The 23,633-nt window shown below is 42.3% G+C and overlaps 3 protein-coding genes across 13 annotated transcripts in view; 1 reads left to right on the top strand and 2 right to left on the bottom strand.

The window, feature by feature from the left end:
- LOC110486388 (transmembrane protein 106B) overlaps positions 1 to 977 on the bottom strand; it is an 8,296-nt gene extending 7,319 nt beyond the window's left edge. For 2 of the 10 annotated variants that reach the window (XR_016485965.1, XM_021557936.3), the window contains exon 1: positions 235 to 312. The gene's annotated coding sequence lies outside the window, so the exon portion shown is untranslated. Of the gene's footprint in view, positions 1 to 100; positions 406 to 861 lie in introns of those variants that run through there. The other 8 variants (XR_016485964.1, XR_016485962.1, XR_016485963.1 and 5 more) reach the window with 8 other exon arrangements.
- Positions 670 to 13,944, bottom strand: LOC110486386 (next to BRCA1 gene 1 protein). Of its 2 annotated transcripts, none has more exons than XR_002468066.3 (19): positions 13,509 to 13,944; positions 10,120 to 10,182; positions 10,003 to 10,021; positions 9,887 to 9,909; positions 9,554 to 9,739; positions 8,318 to 8,395; positions 7,960 to 8,156; positions 7,484 to 7,609; positions 7,000 to 7,203; positions 6,625 to 6,784; positions 6,199 to 6,468; positions 5,841 to 6,048; positions 5,430 to 5,717; positions 5,163 to 5,330; positions 4,633 to 5,038; positions 4,429 to 4,511; positions 3,939 to 4,037; positions 3,684 to 3,780; positions 670 to 3,465 (listed from the first exon to the last, which is right to left on the bottom strand). XR_002468066.3 is itself a non-coding variant. In XM_021557931.3 (19 exons), exons 1-19 carry the CDS (start codon positions 13,608 to 13,610, stop codon positions 3,292 to 3,294), a joined length of 2,928 nt encoding a protein of 975 aa, XP_021413606.2. In that variant the 5' UTR covers positions 13,611 to 13,944; the 3' UTR covers positions 670 to 3,291. The 2 variants fall into 2 exon arrangements, 1 of the variants encoding a protein (XP_021413606.2); XM_021557931.3 differs by having other exon boundaries at positions 3,962 to 4,037.
- LOC110486387 (proteasome activator complex subunit 3) lies at positions 13,905 to 23,633 on the top strand. The gene is made up of 11 exons (XM_021557932.3): positions 13,905 to 14,107; positions 14,653 to 14,685; positions 14,893 to 14,955; positions 17,077 to 17,181; positions 21,334 to 21,385; positions 21,628 to 21,743; positions 21,881 to 21,949; positions 22,115 to 22,182; positions 22,289 to 22,343; positions 22,437 to 22,523; positions 22,645 to 23,633. The coding sequence occupies exons 1-11, from the start codon at positions 14,063 to 14,065 to the stop codon at positions 22,723 to 22,725; spliced, it is 774 nt and encodes a 257-aa protein (XP_021413607.1). The 5' UTR covers positions 13,905 to 14,062; the 3' UTR covers positions 22,726 to 23,633.

The raw sequence follows: 23,633 nt of genomic DNA, 5'->3' as shown, positions 1-23,633 counted from the left end.
TTGACTACGCATTTATAACACTCCGCATACAAGTATTGTGATAAATTTCGTTTCTCTGCCACCCCTGAAGAAAACAACTTGTTTCACTGTGTTTACTTGCCTTGTTTATGGGGTGTTACGATTTATAATGACGGCGCCGACATCAAGATTATCTGTAATCTAACTCCACACAATACGCCTCACAGCAGTCGTGAAAATGGTCTAATATTCTTCTTATGTTGGTCACATACTCACTGAGCAGTGGAGCAATTCCCTATCCAGATGAAGGTGACGCAGCGTAATTTTGCTGCCACCTATAGGAAAGAATTAAAGCGGCTATATGTAACTTTTTGGGGAACACGAACAAACTCAAAGAGGAGTACTCGATCTGTAATTTTCATCGAAGGGAGGTCTAAGAAGTGTTCTATTTTTATGCTTCCCGTGATTGTTTTATTTTCGAGTCTTTTACTTTCAGTTTTGTACACCAGCTTCAAACAGCTGAAAATACAATATTTTTAGTTATGGAAAATATTTCAGTGGTTTAGAGGGTACAATTATTATTTACACTGCACTTGCTAGTAGTCAAACTGAAAATAGACAAACGTTAGCAACCAGAAAATGGCGGAACAATTTCTGCATAGTGCATCTTTAATAGGTATACTCCCATTTATTCAAAAAAGGAGTGACATCTAAGTGTAGTGATTTTTATTAGAGACAATATATTTGTACATCACAGGTAGCCTATGTCTTTTAATTGCCTGGGAACCCAACATAGAATTGCATTGAATTCTAGGTCGGCAGAAATGAGCGTTTGAACCAGGAAAGTTTGCTTTCACGATCTCTACAAGCCAGAATGTTGAATAAAATTATATTTTTGCGTACTTTACCGGTTGTCTTTGTGGTCCTTTTGGTGGAAAGAATGTCAGACAGTATCCACAGGGAAGTAGAATTACATTCAGATTTCACATGAAGCATGAGCAAAACCATGTAAACACGTGCACGAGCTCGGCAAGTAATGCATGTATTTTTATCATGTGTGCATGCCGGTAAAGTACATTAAAATATAATTTATTCAACATTCCGGCTTGTGTAGAGGTCGTGAGTATAAACTTTTCCTGATTCAAATGCTAAATTCTGCCGACCTAGAATTCAATGCAATTCAACGTCAGGTTCCAGGTAAATCTTAAGTGCAACACAGAAAGAGTTCAAACAATCTGCACATTATCCCTCCCAAAAAGTTCTCATTCTTCACCCTCTATGAAAAGATCCTGCCCATATATGGAAGGTATGAATGTTTCAAGTACATGTAGACATTTATGAATCGCACTGTTTCTGACCTCCATTAACCTGCCTTAATTTCTGACATATAGTTTTCCACTGTGGGAAATGCTTACTTGAATTAAAAAGACCACAATCCTTATTGTCCTTGAATTCAGTTTCTCTTTTGACACCCTAAAAGTTGACTCAAAAGTGGCAATAAATCAGATACCATCACCTGGTAGGACTGTACATTTGAGTCATTTAGCAGACACTTACACACTTATCCTTTGGTAAGACCCTAACCCTAAGAACCATTAAGACTGCACTATTCCAAAATAGGGTCAATTCAACGTGTTGTTGTATTAATGATTTTTACCAACATCCATTTGCTACATTATATGACTGCCCACTGTAAGTGTTCATTCTTTTTCACAATGCTCACAACTGTGTCAATTTCCCCTTAATTTCCCCTTAAGCAAACCTTTCCAGTATCTTTTCTTCAAATATAAACATATTAGTACAGTGGAAATTCAAGCACAATGACGTGAGCAAGCTTCAACCAGAAGAACATAGGCAAATCTTCCTTTACATTTCAGAAACAGCCCTCAAGCAATCAAGTCTAAAACAAAAAATATTTTAACAACAATTAGCTCCTAGGATCACCTGAAACACGTTATTGGAAAATAATAAAAGCATTTCAAACTAGTTACATAATGCTTGATTTCAGCTTAAGTTCTGAAAGAACTTGACGTACATGTAAAAAAAAAAGAATGATACCAAGTGGAACGAGTCAATGCTTTTGATATATCATGATCACCAGGCCCCCTGTATGGTTCTGAAAAGAACCCCCTCCCTCCGAGGACAATATTGAGCAGATTGAAGACATTTTGTAAAGGAGGTTAATTCATTTCTTGATAAAATCCCTTTAACAGGACATTAAAAATTATAACATCCTTCACTTCTTGACCAGCTAGTCTTTTGGGTTTGCATCAATATTTATTTCTTCCATGTGCAACAAAAGAAATCATTTGTATATTATATTTACATGATTTTTCTTTTTAAACCCAAATATACTCCTAGTTAAGAATGGTGATTAATATACCCTCTCAAAATGGAATTAAATGGAGTGCATCAATGTAATGGTCCTCATTTCAAAAAGACTTCAAGTGTACACCATTACGCACAAATATCCATAGCATGTTGTCAGCCATGGCACGACATCACAGGAAGTAGGGGAATGATTATCTTCAATCAATAAGACACGCACCGTGTCTACAGTACGCTGATACTTTGAACAGTTAAGCTGAGAAAGGTTTAAGCATGTGGGGGTGAGTGTTTGTGTGTGTTTTTAATTGCTGTGATCTGAACGAAGCATAGCGTTCTTCAACACTGACAGTCATTCACACTTGGAACGAGGACCCTGACGTGTCCACTATTCAAACACACTCTATGAAGTTGATTAACGTCATACAATGTTGACTATTGCCACAGCTTATAAAGTCCTATATGGTTCTGTCTCTCTGTGATAAATATTACACCCAACACCCCTTCAGCTAAGCTCACACCTTTTCCTGTAACTCTTGTTGAATATACAAGGTAATAATGGCTGCATATTCAGCCTGTATTCCAATCTCTGATTTCAAGGGTGAGTATACTGTTTAACAGGAATGGCTTGGCGATAGCAACTTGTGATATGTTTGCCATTTGTTACCACAACAATGAAGGTGTTCTCCTGGAAAGAGTAGCCCACCTCATCCACCCCCCTTCTGTCTCCTCCTTTCCTATGCAAAAGCCAACAGCCAGAAACGGCCATGTTAAATGAATCTACATACATACATACATACATACATACATACATACATACATACTGTAGCTAATTGATAGTCTAAATATCCCAAAGTCCGTGGGAATGTCTCTAGGTCAAAAATCAGGATACCTCCTGTCAACTTGGGCCAAATCTAAGAGAGGAAGAAGAGACAAGAGGTCAAGGCATCAGAGGTTAAACCCATAACGCCACCCCCGCTCCTCTTTCTCCTCCTCCTCCCTCTCTCCTCAGTAGCGGGTGGAGTACCAGTCATTGTCGGTCATCTGGACCAGTTCGTTGACCACATCCAGCAGGTTGTAGTTGTGTTTCTTCAGCAGCCGCTGGTTGAGCGGCCGGTCACCAAAGCCCATCTCCACCAGCACCCCCATCATGGTGTCCTGGGTGGCTCCATCCACTGGGGGCTGCAGGAAGTACAGTATACTGTTTAAAATACACCTCCTAGATACTAACGACTCTGTTAGTCAGTAATGACATGTTAAAGTAGCCTCACAATGGTGGCATTCCAGTTCGATGTCTCAACCACCATGTTGATATGATATAGCAATCCTCTGAGATTGCAAAAAGGATGACCGTGAATGCTATCATTAACAGTAATGTAGGAAGTGAATGGAGGACTGACCTGCACAGGGCCAGGCTGCCCAGTGAACAGAGCCTTGTAGGCGGATGCTGCGACAGACAGGGCTCCTTTCACCAGGCCTCCAGTGATGCCTGGGTGCCTAGAAGGAACAAGACAGACAGAGAGGGCCAGGGAGTGAGTCTTACTGACACCATTTTGTTTCTGGTCAGCCAACACTAACATCATTAAATTGACATTCCACTTTAACAAATCTCTTTAACAAGAGAGATCTAGGAAAATATTAGCATCTGAACTGACTGAGTTGCACATCAGGGTCCCACCTAGGGTCTTCGGAGTTGTCTTCTGAGTCATCAGAAGCAGATGGGCTGTCTGGTTGGCTGTCTGGCTGCTTGGAACCTTTCAGACACAACCACAGAGATGACTGGTTGGTTATGTTCTGGGAAAAGGATATACCGATATGCTCATATGGATAAGTTGTAGAGCTCTAGAGGAGAGTGTATAGAAGGTGCTCTTTGACAAGAATGACTCCAAGCAGACCTCTCCTCCATAGCCATTGACCTAGTGCTTAGTACTTGCGTTCGTTAGAACCAAGCAGACATATTGTACTTCGATATTACCGCTGAATGCCCAGACAGAAAAAAAGGCACTGCAGCAAGCAGAAAACATTATTACTGTTAGGGCATTGTCGTCAGTTAGGCCCAACTGCCTTCATGTGACGAGCAAAAACGCTTTGTTTCCTTTAGTTGCTGGAACTACTGTTCAGTATGTGACCGTGTGTGTTCCTTACCATCCTCTGACTCCCCCGGCTGGTAGACCTCAGTCCTGTCCAGGGACTCCGCTGCTGCCTCGGTCTGATCATTGCCGTCTAGGCTGAAGACAACACCAACAATATACATTTACATTTTGGAACATCTCAGCAATTTAGCACTGTCAAAGTGTGTAATAGCACTGTCAACCTATTTCCAAGCACTGCTGGCCCAAGGTTTCTCACCTGGGTGTAAGAGCTGAGTTGAGCCGAGGGGGTGCCACCACCACAGGGGTTAGGGGCACGGCGTCCAACGTCTGGGAGGTGCACAGCATATCGTTAGCGCTGCTGGAGCCTGAAACCGTCTCTTCTGCTTCATCGTGCTCCCCCTCGGGAGTGGTACGGCCCTGGTGGTCAGGGTCTGTGGGCTTGTCGGGGGTGTCGCCAGGCTGGGAGAGGGCGGAGCTGTACATGGACTCTCCCAGCGGGCGGCTGGTGTCGAAGCAGTCAGGGAGGATGATGATGTAATCCTCAGATGAGGCAGAGGAGGAACGGCTGCGGGGGCCCCTGTTCCCCTCTGTCAACTCTCCTTTATCTTCGTCCCCGCTGGCGTCCACGCAGATGCTCTCGATGTCTGACTCCAGACCCTCATCTGCAAACGGTCAAACTATTTAATTGTTGTTTTTTACCTGACAACAGGGCCCAGATTTGAGCTCAAGTGGTATTTATCAACTAATCAACTAATTGAAAACAGGAGGATAAGTTGGGCCAATCACCTGGCATCATCAGCTCTGGTATAGCCATCTGGGGTGGTACTAGGGCTGTGAGAGGAGCCACAGGTAATATGTCCCGGGTTTTCTCCAACCTCGCCTCCAAACGCTTCTCAACACCTTTCCCTTTAAGAGAAGATGAGGCGGAGCCACCTTGCGCTGCTGGGCGGACCACTGTGAAGATCAGGGAAAGTAATTTTGGTTATACTATGTTATGGCCCTTAATCTGGTATTAACATAGGCTTAATATGGAACTAATTAATAAAAACTCACCTTTGCCGGGGCAGTTCCCACGCAGGGGTGTGTGGTCTGGGGCCTCCTCCAGTGTGAGCGAGCGCATCACCGTCTCACACACAAACTGAGTCCCGCTCATATCCTCCTCTCCCTCCTCCTGGGCTGGAACCCGGCCCCCCTCCGCCCCTGGCCCCAGGCCCTGAGACGGCTGGATGCTTTTGACTCCCTGGGCCTGATGGGCCTCTGCTTCCTCCTGGATCAACCCCAGGGTGGGCTTCTCCTGCAGGGGACCGTCATGGGGCAGTGGGGATATGCACGGGGTCATATCTGTGTGGAAGGGAAAGAGAGAATGAGAGAGACATTCAGAAAAAGAGAGAGAGACCCTAAGTGCAGTCAACTGATTAAGAACACCCTGCAGATTTAGCATGTGAATAGCAATGGAACGCTTACCTGCCGGGGTGTTGTTGGGCACGCTCTCTATTTCCTGAACAATGTTGATGTCCAGCAGCTCAAAGGAGAGTAAGTCCTGGGCTGTGAGCAGGTCCACAGAGGGAATGTAGTATTCTCCTTCGTCTTGGTCCACTGACATGAGTGCTTGGTCCCTAGAGGCTGCAGTACCAGACTTCCCACCCTTATCTGTGGAGAGGGGGTTCTTCCCCTGTAGAGCACCAGCAGATCGAAATATGTTACCCAGACAGAATACATACTTAACTGAGATTACTACCATCTTTTCCAGAGAACTACAGCACTGTATAGCAGTTTGGGATTGGCCACTGAGAACCAAAGTCAATAGGATGGGTGGACTTGCCTGAGGGGTGACGCAGGGCGACACCAGCACGCCATCTGCCATCACAGCTGCAGGGGCCAGGGGGTCCACCACAATGCTGCACCAGACGCGAGGGCCAAACTGCTCCCCACCGTGTGCCAGACGCCAGTGGGAGGTGTATGAGCCTTCCAGGGCTGGGGCGCATAGGGCCACACTTACCACGCCCACCTGACCTGGCTGCAAGAAAGGCACAGCCACCTCACGCCAGCGGTCACCCGACGCCACCGCCAGATTCCCCCACATGAACTTAAGCTGAAAAGGAGATGGGGGTAGAGAGAGAAAGAGACTGTCAATGTTATGCATAACTCTCATCGTCGTGTCCTCCTTTCTGCTAAGAGTACTGTGGCTGTCAATGGTAACCTCAGATAATGTGCATATCCCAGGTGCATCCTCATCCCATAATAGTACCTTGGTCTCAGAGCTCCAGCTCACGCTGCCAGTGTTTCTCATCTTCCAGTACTTGATGAACTTGGTGCCCGGGCGAAGACGAGTCCCATCAGGCAGGTTCTCATCCAGGAACAGGGCTGTCATGGCTGGCACCACCAGAGGGCAGGGTCGCTTGGGACGTCTAGTGGACACAGCGCCAAAATACACTATTAAACCACAGAACATCTCTACAAAGCACAACTCTCGCTGTCCTTCGCCTCCTTTTGACAGCAGTCTAACTACAGAGACAAGACCTGTGCCTCTCACTGATTTGACCTTAAGATACTGCTTTCAAGGCTTTGTATTCAGTGTATCTCCTTTCATCTAATTTTGGTGAACTGTCCCTTTAAGACGTACTCTGGGCTGTTGGCCTGGGTGGCCCTGGGTTGGAGCAGGACGGGGGAGGAGCTCCCGTCGCCAGCGGCACTCCACTGCAGGCCCCTCCTTTCCATCTTCAGCTGCTTCCTGATCTCCTTTACCTCGGCCTTCAGCTGACGCTTCTCAGCCTTCAGACGCTGCTTCTCCGCCTTACGGAAGCTCCGGTCCCCTCGCCGGTAGAACCTGGGGACAAGGTAGGGAAGGGGAGAATGCAAGGGTTTCTGATTGGCCATCATAGGACAGATAAAGTTCTGACAACTTTCTGATGACAATGATCATTGTAGGATTGAAAATTACAAACACAAAACAACCCCCCAAATGGAGAGCCATTTCTCATATCAAACGATAGCAGCCCCATAAACAAGAATTAATTCACATTGGCACCCCATAAGCATTAAATTAGGTTCCAAAAAGTGAATATTTAACTGTTACAATATGTAATATTTTCCAACCCTGGTCTTACCTGCTGTGGTCTGGGGCTGGTGAGCCGTGCTCAGGGATAGAGAGGGGTGTTCTGGCTCTCACCAGGTTGTGGCTGGGGTCGTGGGAGAAGCTGCAGGGCTCACACAGTGTGCAGGACGTACACACACTGGGAAAAAGAAACCAGACATTCAGGGAGTGGCACACCAAACAAAGGCCCTTCTGATGATTTTAAACTGATCTTCTTTGGTTTCGCATACTGAAGAAATGGAAATGACAACTGATCGAAGGAATTTGTTTGTTCTGGAGCAACACAATGTATGTTGGAGGCACTAAATTAAAAGTATGTGGGAGTAGGCTATTTACAAAAACAGTAGGCTATTTACAAAAACATGTAAGAAAATATCTGATTACATTGGTGTTTATTTACCTTAACTCACATTTTAACTAATTCCCATTTGTCAATGTCCTCCCTAGTCTTTCTCGAAGCCACCTCTCTTCTCCTCCTCCCCTTCTCACCTGCACTGGTATCCTCCCCCAGCGGTCTGGCCCCGGCAGCTGCTGCAGGCAGGGGTGGAACTAGGACCCCCAGGCAGGGTGGAGGAGGTCACCTCAGGAATCTGGGCCTCAGCCCCAATGGGCTTGTGGATGCAGCACTGGCCCGAGAACTCCCGACAGATCTTCTCCACTGCCTCCCTCACTACTTGGTCTTTGAACTGGATGACGAGAGTTTGGGTTACTGGTTAGCTAGTGAGTTTAATTTCAATCTATAAAAATATACACATACAACCATATAATGTCAAGGTTAAGTGGTATGATTCTAAACAGTACATTCATTGACGATAAAACCACAGTCATTTCCAAATCATCTCCTCACCTTCTCCATGTAAGATGTAAACCATGCTGGAGGTGTCTTATCTTCCTCTTTGGTCCCCTTTAGTTCTTTCATGATCACCTTGGAAACCAAAGTAGAAACACATCGGTGAGAAATCAGACAAATAAGTCATATTTATTTTTAGAACACGCAATGATTTAGTTTGGTCTTTACTTGTATTAAATGAATACCTAATGACACATTCATCCAATTTGAAAGAATTAGCTATATAAGAGTAATAGTGCTGAGCGATTAGTACAATGAGGTCAGTTGGGTTTGGTTTTGAATCGATTATAAAAACAACATTAAATACACTATGCATTATGTGGGTTGAATGCTGTAACACAGAATAAAGCAATGAATAAAAATCCCATGATGATGGTAGTGACTGCCCATTACTGCTTATCAACCATCATTTATTCACCATACATTAATGAAATATTTCAGTTGTTGTGTATATTACATTTGTTTTATTTGATTACTTTATTATTTCAAGTCATCTCATCTCTATGTAGCTGCTGCCTATGCAGTCTGACAAAATCTAAAAATGTAGTTCTTCAAAGTAAATAAGGCATACTTTTATGACTGCTAAATAGCCACTACCAATCACTTAGATTGTGTATTTTCTGGTAGATACCCCACGAAGCGTTGCTCTCTATATCACCTCACGCAATGGATCTTGGTCATTGTAGTTAATTACCGCATTTTATGCGCTAACCTATGTAGAATATTGGCCTGTTGGAATCTACAACTCCTTCCTACATCACACAGTTCAGGCTGGATCTAATTTATCTCTAGAGAATGTGCGCATTGAGCTCACAGAAAAAAATGAACGAAATGGAATTCAAATATATATATGTATATATAAAAATATATTTTTACACATTTATTTAACCATTCAAGTCAGTTAATAACAAATTATTATATTACAATGACAGCCTACCCCGGCCAAACCCTTCCCTAACCCGGACGACGCTGGGCCAATTGTGCGCTGCCCTATGGGACTCACGATCACGGCCAGTTGTGATACAGCCCGGGATCGAACCCGGGTCTGTAGTGACACCTCTAGTACTGCGCGGCAGTGCCTTAAATCGCTGCACCACTTGGTCCCTATAATTTAACCAACATTGGTAAATTAGTTGTTTAAAAACCGAAACATAACCAAAATGTTGGTTAATCGCTCAGCACTATTTAGTAGGAAGTATACAGTAGTGTGCATATCTATAGCTCTGTCCTTACCATGCCCTGTTCGGGGACAGCAGCCTGGACCTTCCGGCTCACCACTTGAGCCAGGGTTGGGCAGTGCTGTGGGGGACGGAACCCTCTCTTGGGCTCCCCTCCACTGGCCTTGGCTGGCACACGCGTGGGCTGACCCCTGGTCTCATACACATTCATGTGCAGCCGGTTCCCTTGCCTGGATGCACTCTGATGAAATCAACAGAGGAATGTATTGCTTTGTTACTGAAAGGTGTATTTTGGATCCTGCCTCAGGTAACAGTTCCACTTCACTTGAACCTTTTGTCATCATAAGGCCTAAGCAGGGACAGGAGTCAGATTTAAGTTACCACCTACCTTTAATGCCTCCTCATACTCCACTAGAAGAGGAAAAATATAATTATTGGACATGTTACATTGAGCAACTAATTAATATTATGTTTGGTACAAAATAAATGTGTTTTACTACTCACTTTGGCTGTTTATGGATACCTGAAACACAAAACAGAAATGTATTGCAACAACATTGTAATAGCATTGTATTACCAGTCCCAACAAATTAACATTGCCGTAACCCTTCGCTCACTCACCTCCTCATTCTCCTCATCAAAATAAGTAACTTGTAGATTACACAGGCCAAAGGACCTTTTCACCTGTAGACAAAAGACACAATCTATAAACCAACCAGTGTATTACATGATTCAGCAAGCTGTATCTCAGACAAAGGACAGGCGCCTCCAAATGGAATAAAAGTGATCCTTTCAAGAAGAGCCAAAAATCAATCATGTTATCACGGTTATATTTAGGCTATGCCGTAGTATCCCATATTTGCTCATTGAATGAACAAGCAGGGCTATGATGTAGCATATGATGCCTGAAAGGAAAATTGATAGGTCTCCTTGAAGGCAATGCCATGGCAACATGGAGACACAATGGCATTTTCAATGAGGATGAACTCCGTGACTGGTGACTGACGGACAGCAGAGTGACAATGGAGTCTGAGCTTGCTGCTGCCAGGAGATTCAGAGGCAAACAGTCTCATAAACTCTCCATATAGGAAAAACAACAACTGGCATCTACCATTCAGTCTTGCACTCACTGAAATTAAGATTTCCCATTTTACTGTGGGAAGAAAGAGAATGCAGATATTTTATTGCCTTGCTTTGGAAAGTGACACATCTTGGCACAAGGGGATGTTGTCAGATGAGGTGGCTTGGCTCAAATGTTTATTTTGACATCATATGGCTGGGCTGTTAAACTCTGGAGTGAGAGACGGAACCCTCAAGTGTCAGACTCGCCCTCGAATCAATACCACCCACAATGACGTCAAAAAGACTATAGTATTATCATGAACCAAGCTATCATAGGCGAGTAACATGTTCTGTTGTGGTAGTTATGAAAAGGAAATGAGAACCACAGAGAACTAGCAACATTAACTGTAGCACGCAGTGTAGCCCTCCATCTCAATAGCCTGACTGTTGTTAATAAAGTGTCACTGGGTTAAATATGAATTAATCCCAAAATGATGCAACTGAATAATAGATGATACTGGGGAATTTTTTGTATATATATCTTTTTACCTTTATTTAACTAGGCAAATCAGTTAAGAACAAATTATTATTTACAATGATGGCCTACCAAAAGGCCTCCTGCGGGGGAGGGGGCTGGGATTATTTAATTGTTTTATTTAAAAAAAAATTATAATAATTAAATATAGGACAAAACACACATCACGACGAGACAACACAACACTACATAAAGAGAGACCTAAGACAACAACATAGCATGGCAGCAACACATGACAACTAGAGGTTGACCGATTAAATCGGAATGGTCGACTAATTGGGGCCGATTTCAAGTTTTCATAACAATCGGTAATCTGCATTTTTGGACACCGATTATGGCAGATTACATTGCACTCCACAAGGAGACTGCGTGGCAGGGAGACTACCTGTTATGCGAGTGCAGCAAGGAGCCATGGTAAGGTGCTAGCTAGCATTAAATTTATCTTATAAAAAAACAATCAATCTTAACATAATCACTAGTTAAACTAGTAATATCATCAACCATGTGTAGTTATCTAGCTTGTCCTGCGTTGCATATAATCGATGAGTTGCCTGTTAATTTATCATTGAATCACAGCCTACTTCGCCAAACGGGTGATTTAACAAGCGCATTTGCGAAAAAAGCACTGTCGTTGCACCAATGTGTACCTAACCATAAACATCCATGCCTTTCTTAAAATGAATACACAAGTATATATTTTTAAACCTGCATATTTAGTTAATATTGCCTGCTGACATTAATTTATTTTAACTAGGGAAATTGTGTCACTTCTCTTGCGTGCTGTGCAAGCAGTCAGGGTATATGCAACAGTTTGGGCCGCCTGGCTCATTGCGATCTGTGTGAAGACCATTTCTTCCTAACAAAGACCGTAATTCATTTGCCAGAATTATACATAATTATGACATAACATTGAAGGTTGTGCAATGTAACAGCAATATTTAGACATAGGGATGCCACCCGTTAGATAAAATACGGAACAGTTCCATATTTCACTGAAAGAATAAACGTTTTGTTTTTTAAATGATAGTTTCCGGATTTTACCATATTAATGACATAAGGCTCGTATTTCTGTGTGTTATTATATTATAATTAAGTCTATGATTTCATAGAGCAGTCTGACAGTGGTGGTAGGCAGCAGCAGGCTCGTAAGCATTCATTCAAACAACACTTTCCTGCATTTCCCAGCAGCTCTTCGCTGTACTTCAAGCATTGCGCTGTTTGACTTCAAGTCTATCAACTCACAAGATTAGGCTGGCAATACTAAAGTACCTATTAGAACATCCAATAGTCAAGGTATATGAAATACAAATGGTATAGAGAGAAATAGTCCTACAAAAACTACAACCTAAAACTTCTTACCTGGGGAATATTGAAGACTCATGTTAAAAAGGAACCACCAGCATGTTCTGAGCAAGAAACTTAAACATTAGCTTTTTTACATGGCACATATTGTACTTTTACTTTCTTCTCCAACACTTTGTTTTTGCATTATTTAAACCAAATTGAACATTATTTATTTGAGTCTAAATAGATTTTATTTATATATTATATTAAGTTAAAATAAGTGTTCATTCAGTATTGTTGTAATTGTCATTATTACAAATATATATTTATTTATTATAATATTTTTTTCTTCTTTAAAAAAAAAATAATCCGCCGATTAATCGGTATCTGCTTTTTTTGGTCCTCCAATAATCGGTATTGGTGTTGAAAAATCATAATGGTCGACCTCTAATGACAACATAGCATGGTAGCAGCACAACATGGTAGCAGCACAAAACAGGGTACAAACATTATTGGGCACAGACAACAGCACAAAGGGTAAGAAGGTAGAGACAACAATACATCACACAAAGCAGCCACAACTGTCAGTAAGGTTCTGCTTAGTCTATTTTGACAGCCACTGCTTCATGCGCTCATACCAAGAATGTCACTGGTCATCTTTACTGTTGTTGTTGCCATTGACATGGTTACGACGCATGTATACTCATCTACGTGGATGCCCTCTACAGGGCAGGCAACAAATTAATTTCTAATGTATCTTCAGCACAATGTAGGCCTATTGTAATATATCCACTTTTATTAATAGCAGCGCCTCTTATTTTAGCATTGCTCAATATTATGTTGTTGCGACTGGGATGTTGTTGTAGTACTGATTTTGTGTTCGTTTAGATCGGTAGCTACTGTAACTACTAGCTAACACTAGGCCCTAATTGTTAAATATTAGATTGTCATAGCTAGAACAATGTTTTCAACTACAGGGTATCAATCATTTATACAAGGTATACAACATTTAGCAAATAAGCGGCCGGCGATCGATGGTTGATAGCTTTAGCTTCAGTAACAGCATACCGTAAAGGTATGCCAAGGTGAATGCTGCTATGAAAACACCAGCGTCGTTATCCTTGCTTACCATGGCCTCCATTGACTCCCAACTCTTCGTCTCGGAACCTGACAGAAGAAAATTCTTCGCATTCCCCCTGAAATTCACCTTCAAATTGATGTAGAAGTCCATTGCTTCTTGTTTCTATGAATTAAAACATATCAAGGAAAACAAAAATGAATCACTGTTGCCGAGATAAATACAGATAGTCTGCCTTTATGGTATGTGATTTATCCGGATGAGGCGTCTTTTCTGTTTACATCACCAGCTATGTAAACACACCCATACGACCACGTGACAGAAACGCATATTTGAATCAATGTTGTGTAAAAATAAACACTGACACACAGTTAATGTAATACATGGACGTAACTTTTGTTTATCAGTATATAATCTTAAATTGTAAAATAATCCACGAGAAACATAGCTAGTGATGCGCTTTTTTTGGTCCACGTGGTTGTTTTACGAGTCGCATCTTTCCTACGTCATAACTTGATTTCGAAGCAGTGTGCGGCAAAGCAACAACGAGCCACTTAAAACCGTTTTTGTTTGTTTATATCAGTTAATTTGATTTATTTCAAATTATGTCTTCAAAAGGCATTAAGGTAGACAATGACCTCAAAACAAAGGTAATGTTTTCACAATTTCTTTGACGCAGAAGTTGAATAATTGAGAATGCTTGCCAGGCCTAGCTAGGGAGGTTAGCTGCATTTTGCTCATTGATTATAGTAGCTAGCTACGTTATTAGCACAGCACAACATCTATGAATGTTAAATTGAAAAAATCTGAGCTCAGTAAGTGGTGTTTGTTTATCTATCCTGTTGAGACTGGACAGTAGCGATTTGTTTGTTTATCTACAGTATCCCGCATCACACATTTTAAGCACGCGGGCTGTCTTTTTCTGCAGAAACGGCAACGTTAGCTAGTTACGTTAGTAACTCTATTTCCAATTGAATCTGTTGTAACACTAACAGTTCTTGGGGAGAGCGATAACATTAGCATATGTACAAATTTAACTAGATAGGTCCCCTGCTAGCTACAGACGGGGGGAAGTATGGTGTTAAGAACAGCTGCTCCCATCAAATGGCACGTGGTGTTATTGGACTGTCATTCAACATGGTTTTACTTTCACTCACGTTTTATAAGATGTGTTCGAAAATTGTTATTTTCTCAGGTTGACGCCTTCAGAGAGCGGATCACGGGTGAGGTGAGTAGCAATATTATGTCATGTACCTATTTTAGACTTTTGATGGTCCTAGTCTTATATTTCACACATTTTACCAACCACAAATAACTATCAATCAAAAACCACAACTGTTTGGAGTCGTCATGTAGTGGAGGCATCATGTATATACTGATGCTGGTGGACACGTGATCATTGATTTAAAAAAAAAATAACTTTGTTCTTTACTAGGCTGAGAACCTGGTCGCAGACTTTTTCCCCAAAAAGTTGCTGGAACTTGACAGCTTTCTGAAGGTAATTCATATTCTAATAACAGGGATTCTATTGTTGTACATTTTATTGTCAAAATAGAATCTAGGTTAATCCAGGGCCCTTTAATTAAGGGTAAGGTTTGAGCACGCCTCCATCGATGTGGCTGCAGTGAAGTGGGTTGAGAGCCTGAAGTTCCTGTGTCCGTATCACTAATTAACATGGTCCACACTAGAGCTGGGACGATAAATCGAAAATGATCAACACCAATCACAAGAATTTTGCCGATATCAATCATTACGATACGTAGCCTATACTAGTGAAATTTGATGTTAAATACACTTGCTAATATGGGTGATTCTTAATGGAACAGTTGATGGCAACAACCATCAAACCAGTAGTACATAATAACTGTAGTGCACATTAATGTTATAACTTATTGTTATTGCATCAATTCAGGCAATTTATTGCGCTTTGGATTTGTCCATATCACCCAGCTCTAGTCCACATGTTACAGTTTAGCTTACGTCCCTTTCCTCGCCCCTACCTGGGCTCGAACCAGGGGCCCTCTGCACACATAGACAACAGCCACCCTCGAAGCATCGTTGCCCATGGCTCCACAAAAGCCACAGCCCTTGCAGAGCAAGGGGAACAACTACTTCAAGGTCTCAGAGTGAGTGACGTCACCGATTGAAAGGCTATTAGTGCACACCCCGCTAACTAGCTAGCCATTTCACATCAGTTACACACACCAACACAGTCGTGAGGAAGGCACGACAACGCCTCTTTCCAATTTAGGAGGCTGAAAATATTTTGCATGGGCCCTCTGATACTCAACGTTCTACAGCTGCACTATTGAGAGCATCTTGGCTGGCTGCCTCACTGCTTGGTATGGCAATGGCTTGGCATCCTGGGTCGTACGCACTACCGTCCAGGGCCTCAATACCAGGCGGTGTCAGAGGAAGGCCCTAAAAATTGTCAAGTACTCCAGCCACCCAAGTCATAGACTGTTCTCTCAGCTACGGCACCGATGCACCAAGTCTGGAACCAACAGGACCCTGAACAGATTCTACCGCCAGGCCATAAGATTGTTAAATAGTTAACCAAATAGATACCTGGACTATATGCATTGAACCTTTTGCACTCTCTTTTGACTCATCACATACACTGCTGCTACTGTTTATTATCTATCTTGTTGCCTAGTCTCTTTACCCCACATTTGTACAGTTGAAGTTGGAAGTTTACATACACCTTAGCCAAATACATTGAAACTCAGTTTTTCACAATTCCTGACATTTAATCCTAGTAAAAAATCCCTGTCTTCGGTCAGTTAGGATCACCACTTTATTTTAAGAATGTGGAATGTCAGAATAATAGTAGAGAGAATGATTGATTTCACGTTCTCAGTGGGTCAGAAGTTTCCATACTAATTGTTTGTATTTGATTTTGCATTGCCTTTAAATTGTTTAACTTGGGTCAAACGTTTCAGCCTTCCACAAGCTTCCCACAATAAGTTGGGTGAATTGTGGCCCATTCCTCCTGACAGAACCAGACTTGTGGAAGTCTACACATTTTTTCCTGAGGTCTTGGCTGATTTCTATTGATTTTCCCCATGATGTCAAGCAAAGAGGCACTGAGTTTGATGGTATGCCTTGAAATACATCCACAGGTGCACCTCCAATTGACTCAGATGATGTAAATTAGCCTAACAGAAGCTTCTAAAGCCATGACACAATTTTCTGGAATTTTCCAAGCTGTTTAAAGGCACATGCAACTTAGTGTGTGTAAACTTCTGACTCACTGGAATTGTCATAGTGAGTTTTATAGGTGAAATAATCTGTCTGTAAACAATTGTTGGAATAATTACTTCTCATTCACAAAGTAGATGTCCTAACTGACTTGCCAAACCTATAGTTTGTTAACAAGAAATCTGTGGAGTGGTTGAAAAACGAGTTTTAATGACTCCAACCCAAGTGTATGTTAACTTCCGACTTCAACTGTACATATCTACCTCGTACCCCGGCACATCGAGTTGGTATATCCAAGTTATCGTTACTCATTGTGTAATTATTCCACGTGTTGTTATTTTTCAAATTCTCTGCATTTTTGGGAAGGGCCCGTAAGCATTTGACAAATACACTGACTTGATTTCTTCATCCTTTCCAGGAGCCCATTTTGAATGTCGCAGACCTGAAAGATATCCACTCCGAGATAAACGTCAAAGTACCTGACCCAATCATTCTCAACAATAGTCATGATGGAGTAGATGTGGTAAGTTCATGGATTCTCATTTGCATCAAATCAGTATCATGAAAGTGTATACATTCAATACAAAAATTCATATTTACAATGACGGCCTAGGAACAGTGGGTTAACTGCCTTGTTCAGGGGCAGAACAACATATGTTTACCTTGTCAGCTCGGATTCGATCTAGCAACCTTTCGGTTACTGGCCCAACGGTCTAACCACTAGGCTAACTACTAACCACTAGGCTACCTGCTGCCCCCATGGTTACAGGTAACACACTTGATTTAGCAAATCGGATCTTGATTGACACCGGCACCCTCATAGATATCATCCTGACCAACCTGCCCTCTGAATACACCCCTGCTCTCTTCAACCAGGATCTCAGCGATCACTGCCTCATTGCCTGCGTTCGTAATGGGTCTGCAGTCGAACGACCACCCGTCACCCTAAAACACTTCAGCAAGCAGGCCTTTCTAATCGACCTGGCCCGGGTATCCTGGAAGGATACTGACCTCATTCCGTCAGTAGAGGATGCCTGGTTTTTCTTAAAGTGTTTTCCTGACCATCTTAAATAAGCATACCCCGTTTAAAACATGTAGAACCAGGAACAGATCTAGCCCTTGGTTCACTCTAGACCTGACTGCCCTTGACCAGCACAAAAACATCCTGTGGCATTCTGAATTAGCATTGAATAGCCCCTGTGATATGCAACTTTTTTTTAGGGAAGTTAGGAACCGATATACACAGGCAGTTAGGAAAGCAAAGGCTAGCTTTTTCAAACAGAAATTTGCATCCTGTAGCACAAACTCCAAAAGGTTCTGGGACACTGTAAAGACCATGGAGAATAAGAGCAGCAGCTGCCCACTGCACTGAGGCTATGAAACACTGTCACCGCCAATTATTTTTTTAAATCCACGATAATTCAGAATTTCAATAAGCATTTTTCTACGGCTGGCCATGCTTTCCACCTGGCTACCCCTACCCCGGTCAACAGCCCTGCACCCCCCACAGCAACTTGCCCAAGCCTCCCACATTTCTGCTTCACCCAAATCCAGATAGCTGATATTCTGAAAGAGTTGCAAAATCTGGACCCCCTACAAATCAGCTGGGCTAGACAATCTGGACCCTCTCTTTCTAAAATTATCCGCCGCAATTGTTGCAACCCCTATTATTAGCCTGTTCAACCTCTTTCGTATTGTCTGAGATCCCCAAATATTGGAAAGCTGCCACAGTCATCCCCCTCTTCAAATGGGGAGACACTCTAGACCCAAACTGCTACAGACCCATATCTTTCCTACCCTGCCTTTCTTTCTAAGAAACAGTATGCAACAATATTCCAAATAAATTACATTATTACGTGTTCCACCACCCATGTTATTTACATGATTAAATGTCCATGTGGGCTCTGTTATGTCGGTAAAACCACCCGCTCTCTCAAACAGAGAATTAGTGAACATAAGTTAAATCAGGAGAAACGACAGGGATTATCCAGTCGCTGTACATTTCAATGACCTGAAGCATGACATTTCCACCTTTTAGATTTTGTGGCATAGAGAAAGTTAAGATATCAGACAGGGGAGGTGATTATTAATAATACTCTGAGTAAAAGAGAATGTTTTTGGATTTTCACCCTCCAGACATTATTTCCTAAAGGACTTAATGATGAAATGCCTATGTATGTTATGTTGTGAATTTGAACATGAAATATGTCTCTTTTGATTATTCTGACGTTTTTCGTACGATGTACCCAGTGACTAATGAAAACTTACTATGTTCTCATTGAGATTTCACAGACGTGTTTAATACGCCTTATTTATACACTTGTAATATTTATGAAATGCATATTGTTATATTTGGTAGCACTTATTTGTTTTTCCTTTGCCTCCAACCCCCTTCGATGTGTAGAACGGATGTTGGTGGGGCCAGGTCTACATAAGGGTGCTAATTTTTTTTAAATCACAAAAGCTCTGACGAAGGACATGTGGCCGATACGTAATCTTATTAAATATCGGTTTTACTATCAAGAGCAGTGTGCGGTTTCCTTTTTCCTTCGTGTTCAATTGTTGCCATGCACCTGCAAATAAGATTGCTCAGATGTGCGAGTGCCTTTTGAATATTCTACGGTCTTCGAAAGCCAAGTTAACAAACAGATTACCGACCATTTCGAATTCCGCCGCACCTTCTCCGCTATGCAATCTGGTTTCCGAGCTGGTCATGGGTGCACCTCAGCCACGCTCAAGGTCCTAAACGATATCAAAACCACCATCGATAAAAGACAGTACTGTGTAGCCGCCTTCATCGACCTTGCCATGGCCTTCGACCCTGTCAATCGCCACATTCTTATCGGCAGACTCAACAGCCTTGGTTTCTCAAATGACTGCCTCGCCTGATTCACCAACTACTTCTCAGTGTTCATTGTGTCAAATTGGAGGGCCTGTTGTCCGGACCTCTGGCAGTCTCTATGGGGGTGCCACAGGGTTAAATTCTCAGGCTGACTCTTTTCTCTGTATACATCAATGATGTTGCTCTTGCTGCTGGTGATTCTCTGATCCACCTCTACGCAGACGACACCATTCTGTATACCTCTGGCCCATCTTTGGACACTGTTAACTAACCTCCAGACGAGCATCAATGCCATACAACTCCTTCCGTGGCCTCCAACTGCTCTTAAATGCAAGTAAAACTAAATGCACCGATCGCTGCCCGCACCTGCCCACCCGTCCAGCATCAGTACTCTGGGCGGTTCTGACTTCTGAGAATATGTGGACAACTACAAATACCTAGGTATCTGGTTAGACTGTGAACATCTCCAATCCAACATTTTAATCTAGAATTGGCTTCCTATTTTGCAACAAAGCATCCTTTACTCATGCTGCCAAATATACCCTTGTAAAACTGACTATCCTACCGATCCTTGACTTCGGCAATGTCATTTACAAGATTACCTCCCAACACTCAGCAAATTGGATGTAGTCTATCACAGTGCTATCCGTTTTGTCACCAAAGCCCCATATACCACCCACCACTGCGACCTGTTGGCTGGCCCTCGCTTCATATTCGTCGCCAAACCCGCTGGCTCCAGGTCATCTATAAGTCTTTGCTATGTAAAGGTCCGCCTTATCTCAGCTCACTGGTCACCATAGCAGCACCCACCCGTAGCACGTGCTCCAGCAGGTATATCTCACTGGTCATCCCCCAAAGCTTTGCCTGCCTTTCCTTCCAATTCTCTGCTGCCAATTATTTTTTATTTTTTTCCCCCACCTTTATTTAACCAGGTAGGCAAGTTGAGAACAAGTTCTCATTTACAATTGCGACCTGGCGATGACTGGAACGAATTGCAAAAATCACTGAAGCTGGAGACTCTCCCTCAATAGCTTTAAGCATCAGTTGTCAGAGAAACTCACAGATTGCACCTGTACATAGCCCATCTGTAAATAGCCCATCCCCATGTTTTTTTTTTTCTTCTCCTTTGCACCCCAGTATCTCTACTTGCACATTTTAATTTTCTGCACATCTATCACTTGTGTTTAATATATCTTGAGTGTTTAATTGCTAAATTGTAATTACTTCGCCACTACGGCCTATTTATTGCCTTTCCTCCCTAATCTTACCTCATTTGCACACTCTGTATATATATTTTTTTCTATTATATTATTAACGGTACGTTTGTTTATTCCATGTGTAACTCTGTTGTTTGTGTCACACTGCTTTGCTTTATCTTGGCCAGGTCGCAGTTGTAAATGAGAACTTGTTCTCAACTGGCCTACCTGGTTAAATTTAAGGTGAAATAAAAAGATTATGAGAAGTAGAATCAGGTGTGTTACTGCTTGGCTGGAACAAAGGCCTGCACACACAGTTAGCTAGCATTTGTTTATATTGCCACTGCCTAACAACTTCATTAGTCTGATCACAAGGGTATGTTCCACATCTGAAAGAGACTACCCCGAACAAAGTGGAGCATAGCCAACACCAGCACTCTCTCACTCACTTTAACATAACACTGTGAAGGAATGTTAATGAGACATAAACATAATGGCTCATTGACTCTCAGCAGGTCACTGTGCTCAATGCACTTGACCATTACTGTTCGAGGGAGAAAAATGTGGAACCCCTTTGATCAAGGGAGACCTGTAACAGAAGTAATGCCTATGTTAACGCATGGTTAATGTTTTATAGCAAAATTCCAGAAAACGGAAAATGGAAGATGGACTCGATGATAACTGTCAAGGTAAACCCTACTGCCTGTAGTCATGCCATTTTGATACTTGCATAATAAGTCTGGTGGCATTGCTGTACTGTAAAATAAAGTGTATCTCTTAATGTCTGTCAATGCCGACTTTTGCCAGAACCATTCATCTTTAATACATTTCTTGATAGAAGAGAATAGTAGACTACACTTGACTGATTTGCAGTATTCTATATTAGCTAGAAACTGCTTGGATATTTGACCTCTCAATCCCACCTCTCTAGATGGCCCCAAGGTGTTTGTCATGCCAGGGGGCATGATAAAGAGCAACGGCCAGCTGGTGGACCTGATCGAAAGAGTCAAACCAGAAATAAGAACCCTCATAGAGAAATGCAACACGGTATGTACCCACAAACACAGCCATTTTTCTTTGAGGGATTTATTGATTGCTTTTTGAGGGCTCTCCCACTCTGAATTGCTTAGTGGAGATCTACTGTTAAGAAATGACTGTCTCATCTGTATGTCTCTCACTCTCAGGTCAAAATGTGGGTCCAGCTCTTAATCCCCAGAATAGAGGATGGTAACAACTTTGGTGTATCCATCCAGGTATTATACTTTCCCATCAGTATGAGTGCAGAGACATGCACATTCACATGTCTAGCTTCTGGTCTACTTTTCCGAACATGAACAAATCTCCATCACTAGGGTGCAGAAATTGCACTCTTTTGCCTTTCTGTCAGATGATGCTGGTCTTGTTGTTTCTGTCCACAGGAGGAAACTGTTGCTGAGCTCAGGACTGTGGAAGGAGAGGCAGCCTCTTACCTGGACCAAATTTCCAGGTATGCCACAGTATACACTACCTTGTGTTTTTATTTACTTCACAAAATTCCCTTATGAATCTATAAAACGGTTCCTTGGACTGTCTCAAACATTTGTTTTCAACAGGTATTACATCACCAGAGCGAAGCTAGTCTCAAAAATTACAAAGTACCCTCATGTGGTAAGTGTTAACTGCATACTGTTTACATCCACATCCAATCTGCTGCCCCGAGTCTCTTGTTGTTGACCATCTGTCTCATCTGTCTCTCTGCAGGAGGACTACCAGCGCACGGTGACTGAAATAGACGAGAAGGAATACATCAGCCTCAAGATCATTGTGTCAGAGCTGAGGAATCAATATGTGAGCAATACACGCACACTGTTCTGGCTCTGTTCATCCAAGTTGTATCAATGTTATGTTTGCCTGTCATGTTCTGGTGCAGATATTTGTTGACTAATAACCAAACCCCATCCGCTTGCAGGTGACATTACATGACATGATCCTGAAAAACATAGAGAAGATCAAGAGGCCACGAAGCAGCAACAATGAAGCCCTCTACTGAACATTCCACTTCTCCTTAACCTCTTCTCACCAACTCCTAGTAATAGCCACATTGGCAGTATTTGGATAGGCAGCCCAATTCTGATATTTTTTTTCACTAATTAGTCTTATGACCAATCAGATAAGCTCTGTTGTGATTGGTCAAAATGCCAATTTAATTAGTGGAACAAAGCTCCAAATTGGGGTGCCTGTGTGAATGCAGCCATTGACTGTAACAGGCTTTGTTCTGGACTATTATCATCAATTCCTTCAAGGTGGACTTCAAAAGAACCTCCTTAGACATGTTCTGAAACATCCATGTTTCCAGGACTTGTGAGAAGGTTGTACCTTGATTATGGATTTTTCTCCATGTCGACCAATCAAGCGGGCTTGAACTGACTCAAACATGGCCGGCCTCCACAAGGTTGGTAGGAGGTCAGATGAAACTTTTTGTGTGCTTGTTGTCTGTGTGCTTGTAGTGTGTATGTCTTGTCTGGAAACCGTCATGGGAGTTTCACAGGTATACTTTGTCTGTTTTATCTTTAGTTTGTTTTTAAGGAATTATTTTTAGGATTCTGAAGTGCTTGGTGGTAACTATAATTAGCTGTATGTGAGATTGTCAAGGTGAGTGTGTGGGAATGCTCAGTCTGCATTTTAGTTGTAGTGTAGCTTGCAGTCCTGTCAGTTATTTCTATTTTATTTTTTCTTAAGGGACTACTCACAAGTACATTATGAAGGACTATGGTCTGTTTCCAGCACAATATGTAATGGCCATCCACTCCCACTCTGATCTTGGAGTTTCAATTGTGTTAAAAGCCAGATCTGTAATGTTCTCATATCCAGATGCTACGTGATGAGAGAGATGTCTTTACTGTATCTCTCCCTTAATTGTAATTTTGTTTTAAGAATAAATATTTTTACTTAATACAA

Source organism: Oncorhynchus mykiss, chromosome 13 (assembly GCF_057628025.1).
Source record: "Oncorhynchus mykiss isolate SJ-2025 chromosome 13, ASM5762802v1, whole genome shotgun sequence".
Lineage (NCBI taxonomy): Eukaryota > Metazoa > Chordata > Actinopteri > Salmoniformes > Salmonidae > Oncorhynchus > Oncorhynchus mykiss.
This window is presented reverse-complemented; position numbering and strand designations above follow the sequence as displayed.